Raw genomic sequence first — 20,718 nt, 5'->3', positions numbered from 1 at the left:
TTCTTTTTCTCATTAAGGTTTGTTCGAAATGGGTCCACCTGGGCCAATTGGAATGCCTGGGCTAAAAGGAGAGAAAGGGGACCCTGGGAGCCCAGGGATTTCTCCCTCAGGCCTTCCTGGAGAAAAGGGCCTTCCAGGACCCCCAGGTAAGAAGCAACACGCCTTGATATTTCCTGTAACTAGTTTAAATCATTTTAGATGTGGCAGGGCTAACATATAAACACACCCTTCCACAGGGAGACCAGGACCACCTGGTCCCGCAGGTGCCCCAGGAAGAGCTGCTAAAGGTGACATTCCTGATCCAGGTCCACCTGGAGACTGGGGACTTCCTGGCCCTGATGGTCCAAAAGGTATGACAACATTGTGACTGAGGTTGGCAGCGGTCTCTTCCTTAGAAACAACTAGCCAGATATATCTGTAGTATTTCAGAGAGAAGCCCCAAAGCAGTTCTACCATTTTAGAAGATGGATAAGTGAGATGGGTTGGCAGTATAGACAGCAGTATCTCCCAGGAAGAGAAGAGCACATCCCCCCTGACTCTTCTATGTCACCTGCATCAGACTGCTGCCCAGGTACAAACAGAAGTATAAACGTTAAGTGAGAATAGAGTTGAGGTCAGCTCACTCCTATGTATAGATATTTGTTTTAAAATAAGATTATAATTTGGAGGGCACACTCCTTTCTTAGCTACATTTAAAAAAATTTATCTATCTACCCACTCATTTATTCATCTAACCTTCAACCCACATACCCACCTATCCATTCAACCATATATTTATCTACCCACCCATTCATCTATCTATCCAAGTATTCACCCACTCACTCAAGCACCCATCCACTCACTCATCCATACACATACCCACCCATTTATCTATCTATCTAACCATCCATCCCCACATCCTCCCTCCCAACAAATCATCTACTCATTCATTCATCTGCTTGTACACTTATCCGCCCATCCACCCACCCACCTACTCACCCATCCATCCATCCACCCACCCATCTACCCACCCATCCATCCATCCACCCACCCACCCACCAATCCATCCATCATCCATCCATTTATCCATCCATCCATACATACATACATACATACATATATCCATATATCCATACATCCATCCATCCAACCTGCTAAAACAAAAGGATGATTGAAACCATTAGCTGATACTTCCAAAATGGTTCAGAAGGAAAAGAGGTCTAGTAGTATAAGTCTATTTAGTTCAATGATTACTAACCTAACTTTTTTCAGCTTAGACCCTGTTGCTTCTTAGGGAAAGCAATATAGTGATTTCCAAACAAGGGATGTAGGGAATCACTATATTTCTTTCCCTAAGAAGTCCTCAAATCACCATTGTTCACCTTTGTCTTTGACTGAAAGCTTGCTTTTGCTTCCTCTCTGTGTCAGGAGTACCTGGGCCTCCAGGTTGCCCTGGGAATGTTGACCTTCTGAAAGGGGATCCAGGTGACTGTGGTTTTCCAGGCCCACCTGGCTCGCGAGGCCCACCAGGCCTACCAGGGTGCCAGGGTCCCCCAGGATGTGATGGCAAAAATGGCCAGAAAGGTATGAATGTTGGTATTTCTTCCTGTGGTATGTGTAGACTTTTCTTACCTCAGTTTAAAGGTCTGGAGGTCTTTCCTCCAATAATGCCATTTCCATTTCTTGTAGTAATAACGATGTCATTTCTAAAATGTCTTCCTCTAAAAAGTCTTCAGGTTTGAATAAAACTTGAAGGAATGGCACACAGGGGCTGGACCTGGCAGTGTGCCCTGTGTTCGATGTCCAGTGTGTCACAGACTGGGGGCAGTGTTCTTGTAACCCCAGCAGTTGAGAGGTAGCACCAGGAGGATCTGCAGTTCATGCCAACTATTGGGTATATAGTGAGTTCGAGGCTAGCCTGGGGTACGTGAGACCTGTGATAAATAACTAAGCTCGAAAAGAAAAAGAATGAATCTTTGCACCAGAACTGAGCAATAGGAATATAAGAAATTATATTCCTTGCACTAGTGAATGAAAAATGCAGAAGCCACATTTAAGAAGTGAAACTAGCCAGGCATGGTAGCTCATATGTGTAATCTCTGTGTATGAAAATTGCCATGACTCCAAGACCAGCATGAATCGCATAACGTATTCCAGGATAGCCCGAGTTACAGAGTGGGACCATATCTTTAAAAAAAATGCCCACTCCCCATAAACATTTTTAAAAAACATAAACAAGAGGAATTAGCTCTTATACTTTATCCAAGAAAACATGTTTAAGTACTATTGTTTTAAATAGGTAAGCAGCATAAAATCACCAAGGAGATATCGTTCATTCTTCCAAACCCAGTGCCTCTCCCCACACACCCTGCCTGCCACTGAAACTCAGTGTGTGTTTCAGACTTATGACAGCCCAGCCCAGTGTGGACTGAATCCTTCATGTGCTCACCAGACATACAAAGCTGGGAAAGAGCAGGTGCTTCATGGAACATTTTTGTTGAAAAGGGACTAGTAGTTTTTTCAATTTCTTTATTTTATAAGAAAAAGGTCTGGGTTTTAAAATTCCACTCTGAAATTTCCAAAAGAAACCCAGAAATCAGCACCTTTACTTCCAAACCCAGTATGAGACACAGCAAAAGATTAAGCAGAGGGGAAACCAAACTTATCCTGAGGCTACAATAGCCACAGTACACAGGCTATCTGTGGGATGGTGAAGGGCATGTCTGCGAACAGCATGCAGCAACCACTTTATTAAATATATAAAACCAGCCGTAATGCTGTAAGTTACTTCTGCAAGCCTGGGGGCTTCTGTTCATTGAATATCAGAATCAGTTGAACATGCCATTGAATGAAGAAAGGAAGCTGAAGAAGCCAAGACAGCTAGTGCATGCTTGTTTACCTGTGCATAGCTTCAGATCTGGGGAAATAGCATACCAGCCTAATCCTGATGGCCTAGCCCAGGACAGAGGCAATGATAGAAATTGTGGTAGGTAAGGTTGGTCAGATGGTTCAGTGTCTGCAAAAGCATTTGTTGAACAAGTGTGATGACTTCAGTTTAATCCCTGGAAATGGAGAACTGACTTCTCTGAAGTAGTCTATGACCTCCGCTCATGCACTCTTCTCTCTCACGAATCACTCTCTATTCTTCCTGCTCTACTCCCATTCTAGGAGGCACACCAGCCAGTCTATGGTTTCCTATAACAAGGGTAGGGAGTTCTACAGTCTACAAATATGTATTGGGCATCCACTGGAGGTTAGAGGTTACCCTAACTTAAATAGCATCTGCATGGACAAATAAGGAAGGGATGCTATGGGTGGTGGGCCTGACTGTAAGATGTTGAAGGTGGTGATGGGGGGACCCCAGCTATGGAGACACCTCACCCCAGGTATCTCTCCTTTCTTCCCAGTTCTGGTTCTTTGTTGTCCCCAGAGAATGTTTAGGATACAGGGCTTTTTAATTTCATATAGTTTTGGCTTTATAACCCTTCTATTGACCATTGGGGCTCTTCTGCTTAGGGAGTTTCAAAGGGAGGCAAAGTTCTTCCTTCACACTGGCTCTGCCCTGCTCTTTCTTGGAGCAGAGCTCTACAGAGACCCAACCAGTTATAGTCACTGTAATGCTCCCTTCTGTTCCCTCCTCTTTATCTTTCCTTTAGGACCAATGGGACTCCCAGGACTTCCAGGGCCACCTGGTCTCCCTGGGGCACCTGGAGAGAAGGGATTACCTGGCCCTCCAGGCAGAAAAGGGCCAGTAGGTCCTCCAGGTAAGCTCTTGGCAGCCATCAGCTCCTAAGGCATGTCCACACAGCCTCCCATCTTAGCAGTTCCTATGAGGGTTAGCATTCAGAATCGCTGCACACGTGTGAGTTAAGCCCTTCTAATATGAAGAGTGTATTTGTTTCAGACTGCCCCCAGCAGATCTCAGGTTTGCTAAACAATCAGGACAAGTACATTTAAGAATTAAGAGCTGACACTGAATATATTATTTACAAGGGAATACACACTTGTGTGTTCACCCAAGAGACAGAGGAGGGTTAGACAACTGTTAGGATTGTATGTTTACTTCTTGTTTCTGAATTTCCATAGACATCTTGTTTATTTTCTAAAAAGTAAATTAGTTCCTTCGGGGAAAGGGGTTATTAAACTTAATTATTTAGCCTTAAAAAAAAAAAAAAAACAATGAGGATAAATTGGGAAGAGGAAGGACAAAGGACATATATGTATGAGTTTAGTGGAAGTCATATCTTTAAAACTTCCAAAACAGCAGCATGAATATTCAGCTACAATTCAGATTGTTTGGCAATGTTTGTGGCACCAAAATCCAAAAGAACAATACAGCACGCTGCCTCATCAGGGGTCACACTACAGGCAGACAGAGGGCTGCCATTTGGATTCTTCTCGCTTCCTTTCTGTGCATATAACCTATCAAACATGACAAATTAATACAGAAATTTCAGAAGCCTGTTAGTGCCGCAATTCCTATACTCACTCATTCAGGACACACGTACCATAAAAAATCAACTAGAATTGTCTATTTCTCAGGAGACTTTCATTTCAAGTGCTTGTAAAGGTGAGGGCTCCATTAGTGCAGAGTTGTAGCTGCTGCTGTCAATCACAGGGATGAAAACACCTTATGTAAATACATCGTCACTCTGCTTGTCACTGGTGGCCCTCACACTATTATTTATGTTCTCAGCCATCGCTCTCCCTTTTGTCCTCACTCACAAATTTACGTTTTCTTTCCGCCGGGTGAAAACGGTCGCATGGTTTTGCATTTCGACGGTGCATCTCTTCAGGCTGCAGAGGTAAGAGTTACAGTGAGATGATTAACACCCCCCTCCACTCTTGGCCTGTCATTCCTGCACTTACCTTCCCCACTGTGTTTGTGAGTTGAGCTGCTGTATATTTTTGTAAATGGGGTTTCTGGGGTCATCAAAGGTTTTACTGTCTTGGCTTTGTCGCTGCAGCTATAGTAACCTCATATTAGTGTCCTGGTGATGGCCCTCATTACAGGTTGTCAAGGTGAGGCGGATAGAATTTTAGTTCAGGCACTAAGTAGATGCTGTTGTTGGATGGCACAGCACACGATAGTGCAGCTTCTTTTTAGGATTCCTACAAGGTAAACATATATAACATCTCCAAAAAGAGCAACACCAACGTTACTAAGAAATGAGCCCTTATACCTATCAGAGACTTAGAAGAAATGTATTTGTGTGTTTAAAATAAGGCATTTACGTAATACTCTGTCATACAAAAGCTATGTGTGATTTGGCATTAAAAAATGTTCCTCAAAATTGGAAAGCAGGCATGTGTGGTGGTTCATATGTGTAATACCAGCATTGGAAACTGAGGCAAGCAAATTTGCCATAGGCTAGCGTGGTCTATAGACTGAGATCTTTTCTCAAAGATCTAGCCAAAGCTGAGAGGGGTCATTAGCTAAGAGCACTGGCTGCTGGTGCAGAGGACCAGGGTTTGATTCCTAGCTCCCACATGGCAACTCAGAATTTTTCATAACTTCAGTTTCAAGGAATATGACACATTTTCTGACCTCTACAGGCATTATACACAGACATACATGCCATCAAACAGCATACACATAAAATTAAATGAAAATTTAAATTCACCCTACCTCCAAAAACAAAGAGAAAAAAAGAAAGAAAGAAAGAAAGAAATCACAAAGATGTGTGTTTTTTTTTCTCTCCAGGTATTTGTTACTACTCTAAAGAAAAGTGCCCTGAAAGCAGACCCAATATATTGCTTTTAGGGATTTTAGAAGAAATATTTTTATACCTTTTTTTTTTCAGCTTCTGCATTATTAAAAGAGAAAGGAAAACAGAATAAAAACTTCAAAAAAGCCATGTTATTTTAGATATTTATAATTTAAAACTAAAGTTGGGTGCTTCTGCCTTCTTGGTGTGATAAGTTGAATTCCACTTAAAGATAACATCACAATCCTCACCTAAGTCCAGCTAAGATGGGAGAGGTGTCTCACCGCTGTAGACTGAGGCAGGAAGGTTCTTTGATAGAAACTGCCTTGGGCTCTCTGGTTTAGTGAGATGCTACCTCAAAAGGCTAAAACAACTAAACAAACAAACAAACAACCATAATAAACCAGCTAATGGTAGAGCAGGTGAGTATCCCTGGGTCTTAGGAACATCACATGTTTGTCAACATAAACTCATGGGGTGGAGTGAGGGGGACAGGGACAGAGGCACAGAAACATACACAGAGGGAGACACACAGAGAGACAGAAATGCAGAGAAAGAGCGCGAACTCAAGGCAGTTTGATAGAATTACTCTAGTAAGAAAACTCTTACCCTAGTAAGAGCCTTCTAGATTGTAGTGGGGACTCTGCTGAGTTTGAACCATGTAACTATAAATCTATAACTTATCCCTGGGATTTTCTCCCCTCTGATGGTTTAAGAACACAGCACAGGTATGGTTGTCTGGTGAATGGAGTGATAAGGCACTTCACACAGGTCCTGATACACCCAAGGGTTTCAGTATCGCTTTGCTGTTCTCAGTGCTGGATCAGTGGTGTTTGTGGCCTCTGTGGGCAGTTTCAGAGTGACAGGCTGAAGCTTTTCAAAGCAGACTGTACTGACGTAAAAATAAGCAATATTTTAAGAGTGTCGATCCTTCTGTGTGGTGGTTCTCAAGGTCCGATTGCCTGGTTAACTCTGCTCACCTCACTTGAGAACGTTCTAGAAATGCACATGTAGATCCCACTTCAGACCTCCTGATTCAGAAACTGTTTTCTAACCAGCTGGCTGAGGATTCTAATGTGCTGGAGTCAGAACTCAGCTCTGCCCGGGTACCTTCTCAGCTCTGGCTGACTCTGAAACTCCCTGAAGAACTCAAATCATTGCAAGCCCCGGTTTCACCTCAGAAATTCCCAGAGGTCTCATCAACCAAACACTTGAAAAGTCCCTTGTAGCTGGATTTATCAAGCCCAGTGTTGAGGGCAATGCCAAGACTACCAAAGACCACGGTGCTCTGAGGGGTGGGAGTCCAGGTAACACTCTATCTTTGTGGTCCCTGTAGATCATTCCAACTTTCACTGAAGATGAAAAAAATCACCACGTGAGAGACTCTGGCCATCTTGAATTACACAGGGGTAACTGATCCTAGGCAAATCCATCTAGCTTCAGTATAATGAGGAATACCCTAAGCTGAGCTTTAGGGACCCTGGGATTCCTCTTGCATTGACAACTGCAGCTAGCTCACTAGTAAAAATGGCACAAAGGTTGAAAATCCCTTGAAGGTTATCAAAGTATTGTTATCTCTATTTCTGCTTTCGCTGGCCATCCATCTCTCATTCAAGCTGTCATTGAGTCGTTTAACCCACAAAGGCTTTCTAGAAGAGTATCGTGTGTCCCAGCAGAGAGCAAGTCATTGTGGAACTTGCAGTGGAGATTACTTACAGTTGAAGATTCTTGCTAAGATTTTAGCTCTGTGTCAGAAATCCATCCTTTACCAGAGAGTGTAGAATGAGCTACGAACCCATTGTACAGCAGTGATTCCAATCGCAGGTGAACCTGGGCCTCCTGCAGATGTGGAGTCCTGTCCTCGAATCCCAGGACTTCCTGGAGTGCCAGGACCCAGAGGACCAGAAGGAGCGATGGGGGACCCTGGACAGAGAGGCCTGCCTGGACCAGGTATGAGCTTCTCTCTGAGTTCACTGTCAGAATGAAAATCTAGATGCTTTCTGATGTTGTTCTTCAAGAGGAATCTAAATAGCTCATAATAGCAAATCCGTGAAAACTTCCTTCTTCCTTTACTGTGTGTGTGTGTGTGTGTGTGTGTGTGTGTGTGTGCACGTGTGTAAACACAAGAGGAGTTGGACACTAGATCCACATGTCCTCTCTATTCTCCCACTGAATGCCTATTAAAATCTTTTAGATTTGGCCAGCTTGTACAGGGTGAGCTTGGCAACCCATAGCACAGTGGAGTAGGTGCCCTGCGCTCATAACTGTTGGCTTGGTTTTGAACAACAACAATAAAAACCCAGCCAGCCAAGCAAACAAGAGCAATGGAATCGGGAGCCAGGGAAGCAGAAACAGCTTGACAGAAGAGAAAAGGACAGGAGCTGCTCAGAAGACGGAAAGGAAAACACGGAGAGCCATTCTCCATGTTGGCAATGGTGGCATTGTTCCTGGAACTGACCTAATGGACATTGCTCTGTCATTGTCAGGGAAGGAGAACCGTTGTTAGCCCATAAACCAAACCATCCTGGGCAAAAGTATTCTGCAGTTTATTTTCTTCTTGCACACCCTGCCCACATCGGGTAGTTGATGCTGAGCTGAGGAATCCTGGGCATCTGGAAAGCTCAGACCTCTTCAGACCAGTCGCAGTGGCTTTGAGCTCAGCATCGAGTGCAGAGTACCAGACGGGAGGCTCAGGGTTGCCTCTCTGACTTCCTCCACTGCCCGGCTCTGACATGGTTCTTTTCAGTGCGGTGCCAAAGGCTGTGGAAGTGGAATGGAATTTCATATCAACTTGTTTTCTTACTGCCCTAGAGACAAGAGCAGCCTGGGAGCTGGCTTTTCATTGCTCACTGTTGGATCGACACAAGGTTCGGGGTCATGGGAGGTATCTGCTAAATACTCACTGCAGCGCAGAGCAACCTTTCTCAGCCTAGCGCTGTTGACTCGGGGGCCAGGTGATCTGCTCTGTGAAGGGCTACTCACTGCGGACAGTCGAATAGTGTCCCTAGTCTATCCCAGTGCTGAGTATTGAATCCCTAACCTTGTGACAAGCAAGAATGCTTCCAGATGTTGTCAAATGCCTCCCATCCCCACCCCACCCCCGAAACAGAAACACCTAAGGCTGAGAACTGTTTGTGGAAGATGGGGGTTATTGGAAGTCTAAGGAGAAGTTAAAATAACAAAACAAAACAAAACAAAACAAAACAAAAAAAAAAACCAAGACAAATCAAAAACCCAAAACCTTATTGTGGGACTAGGGACATGGCTTGGTTACTAAAGCTCTGTCCTTCCTTTCTCTGTCTGTGTGTCTGTCTGTGTGTCTGTGTCTGTCTGTTTCTGTCTCTCTCACTCTCTCTCTCTCTCCTTTCTTTTTCTTTCCTCTCTCATTTTCCATTCTTTTTGTTTGTTTGTTTGATTTTGAGGCAGGGTTTCTTTGTGTAGCCCTGGATGTCCTGGAACTTGCTTTGTAGACCAGGCTGGCCTTGAACTCACAGAGAGATGACTGCCTGTGCCTCTGGAAGCATGGGTCACCACCAGTCTTGGTAAAGTACTGTCTTCAAAACTATGAGGAGCTGAGCTGCATCCCCTAGAACCCATGTAAAAGCTGAGCTCAGCAGCAGTGTGCCCAGAGTCCCAGGGCTGGGAAGCCAGACCCAGTTAGGAGCCCTGGGACTCCTAGTCAGTCTGTCTAGATAAGTCAGTGAGCTTCAGATTCTGGGAGACACCCTGCCTACAAACCAAGTGGAGGGTGACTGGAAGGAAGGCAATTGTCAAGACTCCAACTTGTGGTCTCTACATGAACGCATACTCATGTACAATGATACACATAAGCAGGTGAACACACACACACACACACACATCAACAACAACAACACACATATTACAGGTGTTTAAACAAAGAAAGTAAATGCGGCTTTAAGAGGCACAGCTGGCTGAGCATTTGTCCGCCCTGCTGCATGGTTTTAGAGTCTGTCCTGCCACACTGTTTTTGCAAACTGCTGGTCTTAACCATTAGTTCTGTGTCATTACATATTTTCCGACAATATTGTCTGTGGCGGCTGCAGAGGATTGCATTATTTGATTGTGCCATAATTCATTTAACCACCTCTTTCATGAATTATTTATCGACTGTTTTGGTGCCAGCACTCTGCACGAAATAAATAAGTCTGGCAAGGCCCTGCGCTCGGAGTGGCAGGCCAAGGAAACGTGAAGGTCCTGACAATAGCCCTGAAGTCCTGAAGGTTAGCAGGGGCAACTGAACATACCTGGAGATAGGAGAGAGCCTGGAATTTCAAGCCTTTTGGAACTTCAGAATTCCTCCTCTTATCCCTACTCTCTGAAGGGCTTAAAAATAAAAAACATATTGCTGGTCCCAACCTAGACTTTCTGGCTTCTCAAGTGTAGATTGGGCTGCAAGGTTCATTTTTCTTAGAGTTTTTAGATGCTGCAGCTGTTCTGGGACCACCTTAAATTTAAGGTGGTCTTACCTTTTCACTCTGATAAGCAACTTTTAAAGCACGTCTGCCTGGGTGATGAGCATTTCTTACTTAAGCATCCATGATTCTATCAGAGGGTAAGTATGATGGCTGGGAAGCGACACTCTGAAACCTGACTGTATCAAGTACTCTAGGTCTCCTCCTGTCAGAACCCGGTTGTGACACTTGTTAACTGTCATTGATGACATCACAAAGTGACAGAATGTGCAGTAAATCTGTTTACTATAGGTATTGCAGGTATGGGTTCCTTCATATAAGTTCCCTGGGCACCATTTATGGCATTAAGAGAAGGCAGGGAGAGGCTGGAGAGATGACTCAGTGGTTAAGTGCTTGCTGCTGGGAGGCAGAGGCAGATCTCTGGGTGTGAGGCCAGCATGGTCTACAGAGCAAGTTCCAGGGTAGAAAGGGTTACACAGAGAAACTCTGACTCTAGACAAGCAAGCAAGCAAACAGGAGAACAAACAGTTCATATTCCAGCACCCATATTGGGCAGCTCCAGAACACCTGTAACATCTTTGAGAAATCCATCTTGAGGAATCCATATATTAGTTACTAGGACAAGAGTACAAGACCCAAGAAGAGCCTCTACTGGAGCAGCAGAGGGGAATGCTCTAAAGGGAAGGATTTTAGAGCCATACAGGGTAGGAAGTGATGTCTACCATCTGTGATATTGCTAGTTTGCCAAGCCCAGACCTTGCAGCCTTCTTCAGGGCAGGAATAATGCATTGTGGGACAGGATTTGGACAGTGTTTTTGGTCAATCCCTTTGTTTGTTATCAGCAAGGGAACCCCCAGCCTCCCATCTCCTTTGGCTGAAGGGCCAGTCTCAAGTTAGTTTCTGTTTGCTCTGGCAGTTGTAGCAAATGAACGGAGCAAGAGCTGTACAAACACCTCATCCCTTGCTCTGGAGGGCAAGTCTCAGATTAAGGCAGCCACGGGTTTGGTTTCTTCAGAGAGTCCTTTACACCTGGCAGTTGTACTGGCTGGTTTTGTTTTAACTTGACACAAGCTGGAGTTATCACAGAGAAAGGAGCCTCAGGTAAGAAAATGCCTCCATGAGATCCAGCTGTAAGGCATTTTCTCAACTAGTGATCAAGGGGGAAGGGCCCAGCCCATTGTGGGTGGTGCCATCTCTGGGCTGGTAGACCTGGGTTCTATAAGAAAGCAGGCTGAGCAAGCCAGGGGAAGCAAGCCAGTAAGTAACATCCCTCCATGGCCTCTGCATCAGCTCCTGCTTCCTGACCTGCTTGGGTTCCAGTCCTGACTTCCTTTGGTGATGAACAACAATATGGAAGTGTGAGCTGAATAAACCCTTTTCTCCCCAACTTGCTTCTTGGCCATGATGATTTGTGCAGGAATAGAAACCCTGACTAAGAAGACAACAGCCTTCTCTCTTTTCCTATAGAGATCCCAGCCAGATTGGGTTTTCCCTCACTAAGGACCTCAAGTTGCCTTGAACATATCTTTAAAGACACTGTTGCCAAATACGGACGTTCTAAGCCACTGGGAGTTAGGGGTTCAATATGAAATTTGGAAGAAGGGTGGTACACACCAGCCAACGATAAGCTTATTCAAGGAAGGACTTTAACAAGTAGCAGCTAGAAACATGGAGAGGGCTAAGTCAGCTAAATGGGTCTAATGACATAAACGACCACGTATGGGTCCAACCATGACCCCATAGAAACTGCAGTTAAGCAACAGGAGAAAGAAAAGGGATGCCACGCGGTTAAAATACTCTGTAAAATTAGCGTGGCTGTGCCAAGATCCACAAGGATGTATATGAAGCTAGTTAAGACCTGGGGCAGTGGCTGATGAACAGCACCTCTGCCCTGGCTACCAGGTATGTGTCCTCTATGCCTGTGGAAGCTTCTCTCCCCCTTCTGGAGTAAATGCAGCCTGGGTAATACGAGGGTGCCATGGAGACTCAGGTGATAATTCATATAAAAGAGTCAGCTTGACACCGGCACATCATAAACCCTTGATAATAATCCAAATCCTAAGCTGGGTAGTGGTGACACACACCTTTAGTCCCAGCACTAATGAGGCAGTGGCAGGTGAATCTCTGAGTTAGAGACCAGCCTGGTCTACAGAGCAAGTTCCAGGACAGCCAGGGCTACACAGAGAGACCCTGTTTCAAAACCCACCACCAACTACCACCTGAAAAATGAATCTTAATACATTTAACTCATTCCTCCACTCCTCCATCCAGATTTTGAAAGCATCATCATGAAAGAATATTGAACATAAAGGCATTACATGTTTAATGTTTTCTAAAAGCAGAAAACCAAACCCCGAAATCAAACCAAGCCAACCCACCAACTAAAGCAATGAAAATTGAATAGCCTCCGTCAGCAGCTCCCGAGATATATAGAGCTACAGATATCACCTAAATCATTAGTAGACCATGTCATAGTCTGGGTCAATTTGTTATACCTTTCAGGACTTCCATTGCTCCAGTTGTTTGGTGGCAGTCATAAGCCAATGCCACACACTTATAGACCAAATTAGAAGATCCAATGTCATCAGAGGGGGGAGGGAGCTCAGAGTCAGCTCATGGGATGTACAGGCTGTAGTTACCACCACCACTACCATGAACTTTCCTGCAGGGTGCAAAGGAGAGCCTGGCCTGGATGGCAGGAGGGGCCAGGATGGCACCCCTGGGTCTCCCGGACCTCCAGGACACAAAGGTGACACCGGAGAGGTGGGCTGTCCTGGAGTACCAGGTAAAAGTTCCCTTTCTTCTATTTCCTCTGCCATGGTAGTCTTTGCTTGTCAGCAGCATCTAATGTGGATGTGCACACAGCTTTAACTTGAATACCAGCTCTGCAAGTCTCGGGAGGGCTTTTCCTGTTACCTATCTTTTGCTAATAAATCCCAATCACCTAGGAGGTGTTTTTATCCTTAGTAATTGTGGGAGAGCGGGCTCCTAAGAAACCTCTTCTTCAGAAGCCTTAGAGATTGCAATGGCTTTTCTGGAGGCGTTGTGTTTTCTGTGTACTAGTGACAGGCTAGGGAGGCAGTCTGGGGGGCAGTCTGTATCCTGCTCCCCTCTCTTTCCTGATGTTGAGCATGCTGCTGAAACAGAGATACTCGAAGATGCTTATTGAATGTGGGCTTTTGTCCCTTTTTGTTTTTTTTTTTTTTTTTTTTTGTGTTTTGTTTTTTGTTTTTTGTTTTTCTTTCTCTAGGCCCTCCTGGTCCTACTGGTGATCCTGGGCCCAAGGGGTTTGGCCCTGGATACCTCAGTGGCTTCCTCCTGGTTCTCCACAGTCAGACTGATCAAGAACCAGCCTGCCCCGTGGGCATGCCTCGGCTTTGGACAGGGTACAGCTTGTTGTACATGGAAGGACAGGAGAAGGCACACAATCAAGATCTTGGTATGGATCCCCCAAGAATAAGCTGCCATGTGCTATATGGGGTCATTCACGCTGTAGCTCAGAGAATAAAACCTAGGAGTTAATCTTAAAGATTCATCAACTTCTTAAGCACTGATCTTCCGAAGCTTTTCATAAAAAGATGCCACAGAGGCTCATTCTGGTGATTGGTTATTATTTGCCTGTTTATTTCTGTTTTTTGTTGTTGATGTGGTGGTGGTGGTGGTGGTTGTGGTGGTGATAGTGGTGGTGTTTTTTGGTTTTTGTTTCTGTTGTTTGGTTGGTTTGAGACATGGTTTACTGGTGTAGCCCTAGCTGACCTGGACCTGTGTAGACCATGCTGGCCTCAAACTCACAGAAACCTGCCTGTCTTTGCTTCCTAAGAGCCAAAATTAAATGCACGGAACACCATAAGCATTAGGCTTGATTGTACTTTTTGTTTGTTTTTAGTATTCTTCTGCAATATAATAGATGTAACTTTGCTACAGAAGGCTACTTTTAATGCTACTAAGTGTAAATTATTTAATTGGGCAAGCTGAGCTCCCGTGTTCACAGAATTGGTTGAAGGCAGAACCTTGCTGGTTTATTCTATGGCACCAAAAAAAAAAAAAAAAAAAAAAAAAAAAAAAAAAAAAAAACCCCCACCAAGCTTTAACCCAGTTTTGTATGGGAATCACAAGACTTCAAGCCTCAGCCTTCTGTGTTCCTTCCCATCTTTCAACAGCAGATTTGTAAGCTGCAGGACTCAATGCCAAGGAATATGGTGACAGTGGCAGGGATGGTGGATACCATAGGGGCAACTGACAGCTAGGTGGGTCTTACTACCAGACTTTATTCTAAGATGGATATCCAAGAATACAATAATTGAACCAGGTCTGGAGATGGTAGTGACCATTCAAAGATGCTGAGAGGCGCAGAGCATCACCCCAGAGCTCAGTGGGGGCTTGTGGGAGCCAGGGAGAGTGCATCTGTGTGACTTCATCTCTTGGTATCAGAAGATAATTCAGACCACAGGATGTGGGCTTTGGCGACCTTCTTAAGGGGCTTCCATTTTACTGGTGGGTCTTACTACCAGGCTGGACCCCTTGCTAGTAAGATGACGACGATGTGGCAGGCCAATGAGTGACATGTGCAGATGCCCATCCTTATTCTCCTCTTGGTACCGCCACCACACTGCCTTCCTTGGATGTGGATTTCTGTCTGTAGGCAGGTGAGGGCAGGTGAAAGACAAGGCTAGAGCTTGTGATTGGACAGTAGAAAAGGAGGGCGGGCTGAGAGTGTTTGAGAGGCGGGAGAAAGTATGGAGGAGAAGGAAGGTGAAGGAAGAGGATGACCCAGAGCCATGTGGCTTTAAATGGCTTTAAATATCTTATAAGGGATGATCACAGAACAATTTGTCTTATCTATGTGGGCAGTTCATATCAATATTCATTGGCTCTGAGTTTACTGTGTGGGCGTTTATTGGGGTGAGAATTTACTGATATAAATCTGACTGATAAATGACATGCCTCTAGAGCTTTGATTTTACTGGGTTACTGGGAATTGTGACTAATCACAGGGGGCAGATGCTGGGAATGTGTGTAGAGTCCAGCAAGAGAGCCAGGAAATGAGCGGTTTCTGCATGGGGCTAGCTACAGAGGCAGCGAGACCACTGGGGCCAGAAAGTAGCCAGTGATAGTGAGGCGTGGTGCCATTTCCATTTTTATTATTCACCGCTCTGCCTGGATGCCTAGATTCCTAGGTAAAATGGAAGCCCCTTAACAAGGTCGCCAAAGCCCACACCCTGTGATCCGAATTATCCCTGGCTCCCACAAGCTCCCTCTGAGCTCTGAGCTGATGCTCTGCACCTCTCACTCTCTCCATCTCAGCGTCTTTGAATGGTCACCACCATCTCCAGACCCGGTTCAATTGTTTTCATCCTGGATATCCCGTCTCAGAATAAAGTCCAGTCATTCTTATGGGAGCTTTGGGCAACCCTCGCCTCTCAAACACAGGGCTTCTCTGTCTCCTCTGTGACCATCTGTGTGCTCATCTCTAGCCCTGGGTGGGTTGCTAGGCACCAGGGAGAGGAATGAATGATGGGAGCTGGTCCACAGATCAGGGAGGTAGCCAAAGTGGTAGTTTGCTCTGGCATGGTTCTCCATAGGTGTCTGGAAAATTCCACACACGGGAGCCACTGGGTGCTTGCACACAACAGGCTGCTCATACATTGTGTGTGTTCTTCTCTCTAAGGTTTGGCGGGATCTTGTCTTCCTGTGTTTAGCACTCTGCCCTTTGCTTACTGCAACATCCACCAAGTGTGCCACTATGCCCAGAGAAATGACAGGTCCTACTGGCTGTCCAGTGCAGCTCCTCTTCCCATGATGCCACTCTCGGAGGAAGAGATCCGCCCTTACATCAGCCGCTGTGCGGTGTGTGAGGCTCCGGCACAGGCAGTGGCTGTCCACAGTCAGGACCAATCCATCCCACCGTGTCCACGGACATGGAGGAGCCTCTGGATCGGGTACTCATTTCTGATGGTGAGTCTCCTGCCCTTGAATCTTGTTCCTGTCTAGACAGTAGTACTGTGTAGAAACCAGAGCATATGAGGTCATCCAAGCTACTGCAGACTGTAGACTGCTAAGATTTAGGACCGTCAGTATTGCTTTTATCCTTTCTCATCAATTATTCTTTTGGTAAGTCTGGTAGAAGATGGATTTATTTCAACCATCCGTGAGATGGGCTCCATTTCGAATGTGTACACAACACACTTCCTACTGCTCTTCAGCAGACTGTACATTGTTCAGTGACTTGAGGAGGAGTTTGAAAGTAGAGCTAGACCTGCAGATGCTACTGATTCAGTCCTGGTGGTCTGGAGTGGCTGAGCCCTAATCCTTTATTCTTGTCTGGGTAGCACACTGGCGCTGGGGACCAAGGAGGCGGGCAGGCGCTGATGTCACCTGGCAGCTGCCTAGAGGACTTCAGAGCTGCGCCATTCCTGGAATGCCAGGGCAGGCAGGGAACCTGTCACTTCTTTGCAAATGAGTACAGCTTCTGGCTGACCACTGTGAACCCAGACCTGCAGTTTTCCTCCGGCCCGTCACCGGACACCTTGAAAGAAGTTCAGGCCCAGCGCAGGAAAATCAGCAGGTGCCAAGTCTGCATGAAGCACAGCTAGAGAATTCAAAACGTGCCAAGAGGCATCAAGGCATCCCATGGAGGAAAAGCTTCCCTAACTATTCTGGCAAATCCAGTGGTGCTCTCTCCAGACTCCTTCAGCCAGGGGTTGTCTCAGCAGGATTCCCAGACTCCTCTTCCTCTACAGATCAAGGAGCACTTGCCCACATGGGGTTGTTTGGCCCCCGGACACATTCTCCTTTTATTGAGATGATGGGAGAACAGGCTTTATTTGAACATGTGTTAATTCCCAGAAAAGCAAGTGAATGACAAAGACCAGAGTATAAACTTCATTCATTGGTAGATAGTCTCCAACAACTGAAGTCAATTACTCTGTATCCACTGGGCTTCTGCTAGATTTTACAGGAAAAAAGGCCAACAAATGATGGTATGAAGTAGAGATTTTCAGTGTTTCAATATGATTTCCTCTATAATCTTTTTTTTTTTTTAATCTAGGCACTTTAAATAATTCTGAGTCCATGGCCTAAAGAAGTTTTAAAAAAGGAGGAGGAAGAAAACAAAACAAAACAAAACAAACAAACAAAAAATCCCAACCTTTCTCCAGTGCCAGCATTAGCAGGTCATTTCAAAGCAGAAATGGGTCATTATGCAGGAAGGCCTGCAGTCCTGTATTCCAGAGCCTCAACATTAGCATAAACACTTCACAAATGAATATAAAACATTATGTCCTCCTCTGCATTTTACAGAGAATGCAGGTGCCTACTTTGGCAACCCCTTTGAAAAGTAGCAATTATAGAAAAAATATATTCAATAAGGGATTAGGGGCCTAAAAGCTATTAATGAATATTAAGGTAGTGATTCACAAAAATTGACTCCTCAACCCAGGGAACACGCAAACAGACCACTTTTCCCCAGTTGGGGGCCAGCGTGTCCTCCTGCTAATGGGACTGAAGCCACATGGGGTTTGCTCAGGCAAGAGAGCCTGATACAAAGCCACTAGCTCCCCTCCCTGGGAGAACCTGTGAGGCTCCTTCTCCTACTCACTCTGGAAGTGACAGGGCTATCATTATGCACTTGGGAGAAAATTAAGGGCTGGCTTAATTAAACTTAGGTAAGAAGATTCATTTATGCCAGGGGTCACCCTATCAGGAACGCATGGGGCTCTCTTAAACAGAAACAAAGATGATATCCAATCTGAATTTTGTGTTCCTGTGATTTTGTTTTTTAAATGGGAGCATCTGTCTTACCACTTTAAACACATTCTTTCTATTGTATTAGCATCAGGGCAAGACAGCTGTTGGACACTGGTACTTAGCGGCTCTGGTACAGGAGGAAAGAATCCATGTCAGTTTGTGGTGATTTTCTCCATACCAAACGATCTGCTATCACTGCTATCAAGTCAGGGATGCCCACAAATCACAAACTGAAAGGCAAGGGTTTGTTTTTTTTTTTTTTTTTTTTTTGAAACTCGCCTTCCTCAGCTAAAGTGAAATTGTCATTTTAATGGAAAGGGAGGATTTTTTTTTCCCCCTGAGAGACACTCATGTCAGAGCTCACTTTTCAGTGCACTTAAGAATAATTGAAAGAAAAAACTCAATTAAAATTTTGTTTCTGAGGCTGGAGAATGGCTCAATGGCTAATAGCACTTACTGCTCTTGCTGAGGACCTGAATTCAGTTCCTGGCACCCAGGTTAGCTGGCTCACAGACACCAGCAACTCCAGTTCCCCTTTCTGGCTCCCACGGGCCTTCCTGTACATATGCAAACACATACACACAGAGACGTACTCATACACAAAACAAAAGACAATAAGTATATTTCTAATGTGTTTCCCTTACCACCGTTTGGTCAGTGATGAACTCCTTTATCGAGAACACATTTAGCAGGTTTTTTTTTTTTTTTTTTTTTTTTTTTTTTTTTTTTTTTTCTGTAGGCTGTCTGTGGGATGGAAGTTTAAAAGAACTTTCTGGTAAATAACATCTCTTTTATTTTATTGTTTTAAGAGAGCACCCCAGTCTGTGGTTCAAGTTGGCTTGGAACTCACATTGGCTTCAATATCCTGGCAATTTCCTGGAGCCCCAGAAATGCTAGAAGTTCATCCTTTTAAAAAGAAACATGGCTTTTGTTTTGCTTTGAAGGCATTGTCTCAGCCCGATCTGGGACTCACTATATAACCAGGGCTGAACGTCTCTATTTTAACATAAAATAGTTTCTTGATGTAGCAGAATTTTTTCTATTGACCCATTTAAGTTCAATGCTGTGCATGATATTTTTTTTTTGTGTCTAAAATCAAAGCCCATTTCTTCTTAATTTACATTACTCTTATGTTTCCAGAATCTATATCTGTCATCCTAAACCAGGCCCCCTGGAATTTCATCACGAACTTGGCCCGAGAACATGTTCCAGGAAGAGGTGGTTGGGAACAGATGAAGGGTTAGAACACATGTGCCTTGCTACATAATGTTATATATACATAGCCTTGCTATTAGAATATTAACATCAAGCAAGTTGTGACTGGTTGGATTAGGAGGGCAATTTAGTTACCTGAGGTACTGAGCATGAACCCGTTCAATGTAGATTCCACAGTCCTCCTGTAAGTAGTACAGGGATTGCTGATGGATTTAGAAATGGTCCAGAAGGGAAAACAATGGGAGGAACATTCTTGGAACAGAAGAGCATGCTGTCTTAAAGTTATTATTCCTCTTTCCACCTGGCTGTATTAGTGTTTTTGGAACAGCCCTGGTCAGTGGGGACCTTGAACAAAGCTCTGCATTTATGCTAATCCATTACTGTGATGGTCTTATCTAAATGTCCTTTTCAAGACCTCCACCCTTGACTGGCTGGAATGTGCCTAGATCCCTAATGGGAATTACTTTGAGGCTCCATACCAGTGTTTCCTTCTGGCTTTCTCATTCCTGGTAAGTGGATGCCACTAGGCATCCAAGCTGCATGTGGTCGGTTCCCCAGACTGAAACTTGCGTCTCTGCTTGTGTGGGTTGCCACCTCCTCTTCCTGCTTCTTGCTCTCCCATGGATTTCCACCTAGCCTCTCACAGGAGATGTCTCCAGTTTGGAATTTCAGTCATCCTCAAAGTTCCACCCAAGTTTGACTGTTATCTTTTGGCTTAAAATCCTGAATGATCACATTGCCTGTGGAGGCCAAAATGACTTCACATGGGGTAAGAGGTCCATCGTGAACGGAGGTTTACTGTCAGAGAGTGCCTCTTGTTAACATGAGCCGCACACAGCTCTGCAGACATGCATATCTTTGTGTCTTTGGCTTGTTTTGTGCCATCCATCATGCCCTCCCTGGGGCCCATTGGTTTGTTGGATGCATTGTTTGCCTTAGCACATGGATTAGTAGCAGGTATATCAACTTCCCAAAGAGATGGGGAGTGGGGCTATATCCTCTGTTACTTCTCTATGTCTCAAGGCAATTCTTTCATCCCATAGTTAAAGACTGAACCCCTTGTAAGGCAGGGACCATGCTTTGCTGGTGTTTGGATGTCCATCAGTAGCATACGAATGAGCTATTATTGGCTTGATTCTTTCATTCAGTGACAGTTTCCTATACCCTGGGAAGCCTTTGATGTACAGCTCTGCATATAGGATCTCAGTGGTAAAAGGGTGATGAGCATATATCTGTCTTACTTCAGAATATCAGAAAGCTAAGCACAGCCACACATTCATAATCTTTTGATACAATTATCACCATAATGCCAATTGGCAAGCATTGACCCTTCCTCATGCCACAATTAATTACTTCTCTATGAAGTGAAATTTTCAGAAATGATGAGATTCGCTCCTAGATTTGGCAGAAAGACCACCATTGGCTGAAATGATGCCATGACCCAAGCTGCCCTCTGTATTTTCTCATGATTTAAGGTCTTGGCACCCAGGCCCCTACGCGGTGCGTGTGTTTTGAGTGCTTAAAAAACAAGTCGGCAGAATGGCTCATGAGAACTGAACTTCATCAGCGTGTCCTTGGCACTTCCTGCAGAGCACCACAAACCAGAGCATTTTCCTCTGTGATCAGTGTTTCCACAC

General features: G+C 44.8%; 1 protein-coding gene across 1 annotated transcript in view; it reads left to right on the top strand.

Annotated features, from left to right (window-relative positions):
* COL4A4 (collagen type IV alpha 4 chain) overlaps nucleotides 1-16,713 on the top strand; it is a gene marked incomplete at its 3' end in the record, with an annotated part of 108,603 nt that extends 91,890 nt beyond the window's left edge. The window contains 9 exon segments of the mRNA XM_080932758.1: nucleotides 18-146; nucleotides 237-350; nucleotides 1,408-1,563; nucleotides 3,636-3,743; nucleotides 7,497-7,637; nucleotides 12,789-12,905; nucleotides 13,371-13,559; nucleotides 15,789-16,075; nucleotides 16,450-16,713. Of these exon segments, the coding sequence (XP_080788884.1) occupies nucleotides 18-146; nucleotides 237-350; nucleotides 1,408-1,563; nucleotides 3,636-3,743; nucleotides 7,497-7,637; nucleotides 12,789-12,905; nucleotides 13,371-13,559; nucleotides 15,789-16,075; nucleotides 16,450-16,713 (1,505 nt within the window).
* Between the last annotated feature and the right edge of the window lie 4,005 nt (nucleotides 16,714-20,718).

Source organism: Micromys minutus, assembly GCF_963924665.1.
Source record: "Micromys minutus genome assembly, chromosome: 19".
Lineage (NCBI taxonomy): Eukaryota > Metazoa > Chordata > Mammalia > Rodentia > Muridae > Micromys > Micromys minutus.
Note: the sequence above shows the minus strand (reverse complement) of the source record. Positions and strands in the feature narration are given on the sequence as shown.